General features: G+C 50.1%; 1 protein-coding gene across 1 annotated transcript in view; it reads left to right on the top strand.

The window, feature by feature from the left end:
- tmem41b (transmembrane protein 41B) overlaps nt 1-5000 on the top strand; it is an 11101-nt gene that overhangs the window by 3175 nt on the left and 2926 nt on the right. The window contains exons 4-6 of the mRNA XM_062525207.1: nt 453-546; nt 1580-1684; nt 4019-4157. Of these exons, the coding sequence (XP_062381191.1) occupies nt 453-546; nt 1580-1684; nt 4019-4157 (338 nt within the window). The remainder of the gene's footprint in view (nt 1-452; nt 547-1579; nt 1685-4018; nt 4158-5000) is intronic.

The raw sequence follows: 5000 nt of genomic DNA, 5'->3' as shown, positions 1-5000 counted from the left end.
GCCATGTAGCCAGCACTGAACCAGCCACTCTGGGCCCATGTAGCCATGTAGCCATGTAGCCATGTAGCTAGCACTGAACCCGCCGCTCTGGGCCCATGTAGCCATGTAGCCATGTAGCCATGTAGCTAGCACTGAACCCGCCGCTCTGGGCCCATGTAGCCATGTAGCCATGTAGCCATGTAGCCATGTAGCCAGCACTGAGCCAGCTGCAGGGGGATGGTTGTGGTCACAGCTTTGAAGCTTGTCAGCGTGGAGAACGTTGTGATTATTTAACCTGTAAGGGGGAATTCCATCAGTCAGAGTGGTTGAACATTTCTCATGTGCTGGTCAGGTTGGAGTAGAAGAGTGTGTGTGAGCTGTAGTGCAGTCATGGTGACACCCACACACACACACAAAACAGGTGTGTGTATGCCCCTTGTCTGTGGTGTGTTGCCTTGACTACAGGTTGTCAGCCTCCAGACGTTTGCCATCCCCGGCTCCATCTTCCTCAGCATCCTCTCTGGGTACCTGTACCCCTTCCCCCTGGCGCTCTTCCTCGTCTGCCTGGTGAGTCCAGCCCACTCCAGTACAGCCCACTCCAGTACAGCCCACTCCAGTACAGCCCACTCCACTCCAGTACAGCCCACTCCACTCCAGTACAGCCCACTCCACTCCAGTACAGCCCACTCCACTCCAGTACAGCCCACTCCAGTACAGCCCAGTACAGCCCAGTACAGCCCACTCCAGTACAGCCCAGCCCAGTACAGCCCACTCCAGTACAGCCCAGCCCAGTACAGCCCAGCCCAGCCCACTCCAGTACAGCCCACTCCAGTACAGCCCACTCCAGTACAGCCCACTCCACTCCAGTACAGCCCAGCCCAGTACAGCCACATTCAGAATGACCACTAGAACATCTCCTCTCATAACCCAGACCACTAGAACATCTCCTCTCATAACCCAGACCACTAGAACATCTCCTCTCATAACCCAGACCACTAGAACATCTCCTCTCATAATTCAGACCACTAGAACATCTCCTCTCATAACCCAGACCACTAGAACATCTCCTCTCATAACCCAGACCACTAGAACATCTCCACCCAGAAGCCAGACAACTAGAACATCTCTCATAACCCAGACCACTAGAACATCTATCAGAACCCAGACCACTAGAACATCTATCAGAACCCAGACCACTAGAACATATATCAGAACCCAGATCACTTAGGATGTCTATACTCAGACCCCAAACACTTAAGACATCTCTTCATAGAACCTTAGGTGGAGTGTGTGTGGTAGTTTTCAGAATTTGGTGATTTGTCTTTTTATTGATAAAAACACATAACACTAAGGACAATTATTGTATATTTTATTGATAAAGCACTTAACAGTAACCAATCCCCTCTCCTCTCCTCTCCTCCTCTCCTCCCCGCTCCTCTCCCCTCCTCTCCTCCCCCTCTCCTCTCCTCCTCCCCTCCTCTCCTCCCCGCTCCCCTCCCCACTCCTCCTCTCCTCCTCTCCTCCTCTCCTCCTCTCCTCCTCTCCTCTCCTCCTCTCCTCTCCTCCTCTCCTCTCCTCCTCCTCTCCCCCTCTCCCCCAGTGTTCAGGTCTGGGCGCCTCCTTCTGCTACCTGCTCTCCTACCTGGTGGGGCGGCCCGTGGTGCACAGGTACCTGACGGAGCGCGTGCAGAAGTGGTCTCAGCAGGTGTGTATTGGACGCTGCTCTCTGATTGGTGGGATGGGTGACCAATAGCATCTGATGGTCCATAAGGCTGCTGCTTTGACTCGACCGTGTGACTGAGGCAGTATTGGCCCTGTACTCTGGCTGTGTACTTGGCGGTGGTAGTGAGTGTGGAGTGTGGAGTGAGTGTGGAGTGAGTGTGGAGTGAGTGTGGAGTGAGTGTGGAGTGAGTGTGGAGTGAGTGTGGAGTGAGTGTGGAGTGTGACTGAGGCAGTATTGGCCCTGTGCTCTGGCTGTGTACTTGGCGGTGGTAGTGAGTGTGGAGTGAGTGTGGAGTGAGTTGAAAAGTCCTGTGTGTACTGAGCAGCTGCAGCTGGGCTTGGGGCTGTGGGAATTGAATGGGTCGGGGGTGTGGGTTTATATTGGCCACTAAGTATATAGTATGTGTATACTGTATACTTTTTTGATCCTGTGAGGGAAATTCGGTATCTGCATTTATCCCAATTTGTGAATAAGTGAACACACACAGCGAACACACAGTGAGGTGAAGCACACACACTAACCCAGAGCAGTGAACACACAGTGAGGTGAAGCACACACTAACCCAGAGCAGTGAACACACAGTGAGGTGAAGCACACACTAACCCAGAGCAGTGAAGCACACACTAACCCAGAGCAGTGAACACACAGTGAGGTGAAGTACACACTAACCAAGAGCAGTGAACACACAGTGAGGTGAAGTACACACTAACCAAGAGCAGTGAACACACAGTGAGGTGAAGTACACACTAACCCAGAGCAGTGAACACACAGTGAGGTGAAGTACACACTAACCCAGAGCAGTGAACACACAGTGAGGTGAAGTACACACTAACCCAGAGCAGTGAACACACAGTGAGGTGAAGTACACACTAACCCAGAGCAGTGAACACACAGTGAGGTGAAGTACACACTAACCCAGAGCAGTGAACACACAGTGAGGTGAAGTACACACTAACCCAGAGCAGTGAAGCACACACTAACCCAGAGCAGTGAACACACAGTGAGGTGAAGTACACACTAACCCAGAGCAGTGAACACACACACAGTGAGGTGAAGTACACACACTAACCCAGAGCAGTGAACACACACACAGTGAGGTGAAGTACACACACTAACCCAGAGCAGTGAACACACAGTGAGGTGAAGCACACACACACTAACCCAGAGCAGTGAACACACAGTGAGGTGAAGTACACACTAACCCAGAGCAGTGAACACACAGTGAGGTGAACACACACTAACCCAGAGCAGTGAACACACAGTGAGGTGAACACACACTAACCCAGAGCAGTGAACACACAGTGAGGTGAAGTACACACTAACCCAGAGCAGTGAACACACAGTGAGGTGAACACACACTAACCCAGAGCAGTGAACACACAGTGAGGTGAAGTACACACTAACCCAGAGCAGTGAACACACAGTGAGGTGAAGCACACACACACTAACCAAGAGCAGTGAACACACAGTGAGGTGAAGCACACACACACTAACCAAGAGCAGTGAACACACAGTGAGGTGAAGTACACACTAACCCAGAGCAGTGAGCACACAGTGAGGTGAAGCACACACTAACCCAGAACAGTGAACACACAGTGAGGTGAACACACACTAACCCAGAGCAGTGAACACACAGTGAGGTGAAGCACACACTAACCCAGAGCAGTGAACACACAGTGAGGTGAAGCACACACTAACCCAGAGCAGTGAACACACAGTGAGGTGAAGCACACACTAACCCAGAGCAGTGAACACACAGTGAGGTGAAGTACACACTAACCCAGAGCAGTGAAGTACACACTAACCCAGAGCAGTGAACACACAGTGAGGTGAAGCACACACTAACCCAGAGCAGTGAACACACAGTGAGGTGAAGCACACACTAACCCAGAGCAGTGAACACACAGTGAGGTGAAGTACACACTAACCCAGAGCAGTGAACACACACAGTGAGGTGAAGTACACACTAACCCAGAGCAGTGAGCTGCCTGCCCAACAGCGGCGCTCGGGAGCAGTGAGGGGTTAGCTGTTTTGACCAAGTGTGTGTGTGTGAGGGCTTAGGTGTTTTGCAAACTCATTGCGTGTCATAGTTGAGTTCAGTCTTTAGTGCTGTTCTGAGTCTAAACCTGATCAACTGTACCTTGCAGCATCTCAGCGTGTTTCCAAAGCGTGTCTAAACGGCATAAAATTCTGCAGTAGTGTTGTGCTCTTCACTTGTATCTAAATGCCATGGAATGTTCCAGTAGTCTTGTAGAATGCGGTGACCTTTGACCTTTTGGTTTCTGGTTGGCGTGTGCCGTGTGCTCCGGTCTGCAGGTGGACAAGCACCGCGAGCACCTGATCAACTACATCATCTTCCTGCGCATCACGCCCTTCCTGCCCAACTGGTTCATCAACATCACATCGCCCGTCATCAACGTGCCCCTCGGAGTCTTCTTCATCGGAACCTTCCTGGGTACGGCCACGCAACTCTTCCTCACCCTGCTGTGTTGTGCTGTTGCTATAGTTACCATTATTCGTTTAAATGAGTAAACGCACACCTTGTGAGGTGCTCACGGCGGTAAAGGTTAACTATAAACAGAAGTGTCGTGGCACACTCGGAACTTAAAGATTTTTTATTCCCAACGTTTCGGCTTACAGCTTCATCGAAAATGACCCTGATGAAGGCGTAAGCCGAAACGTTGGGAATAAAAAATCTTTTAAGTTCCGAGTGTGCCACGACACTTCTGTTTATAGTTTCCATTATTAGCACTACTACATCGGAACCTTCCTGGGTACGGCCATGCAACTCTTCCTCATCCTGTTGTGTTGTGCTGTTGTTATAGTTACCATTATTAGCATTATTAGCACTATTAGCGTCAGGGTACTGGGCTGCCTTCCATGAACCCTGAAAAGGCTCAAATCTAAAGTGTCAAATGAAAAAAACAAGTAGCAGAAGCTCACAAATATGGCAAAAAACTTGCTCATGAGTTGTTTTTTCAGCCGTATTGCAATAGCACTATTGCACCAAAGTGACATGAAAAGAGCCTGTTCACATGTAGGTGAGTCACATGACACTAGAGCATTCCAAAAGGTTAGGTTTTGTGTGGTGTAGCGAACAGGACGGACAGGAGTATTGGTGTTGTTGGTTCGAGGTGAGGACATCGGTGTGAGGCTACTCGGAGCAATAGCAAAATGCCCCTGCAATAAAATGTTAAATGTAGACTATGCCCTGCAGAATTGTCATACGTTGTCGCTGCCAAGTATGAGAGTTTAGCTTTTGATATTTTTGCTTTATATTCTGTTTACATTCCCCCTC

Source organism: Sardina pilchardus, chromosome 21, assembly GCF_963854185.1.
Source record: "Sardina pilchardus chromosome 21, fSarPil1.1, whole genome shotgun sequence".
Taxonomy (NCBI): Eukaryota; Metazoa; Chordata; class Actinopteri; order Clupeiformes; family Clupeidae; genus Sardina; species Sardina pilchardus.
Note: the sequence above shows the minus strand (reverse complement) of the source record. Positions and strands in the feature narration are given on the sequence as shown.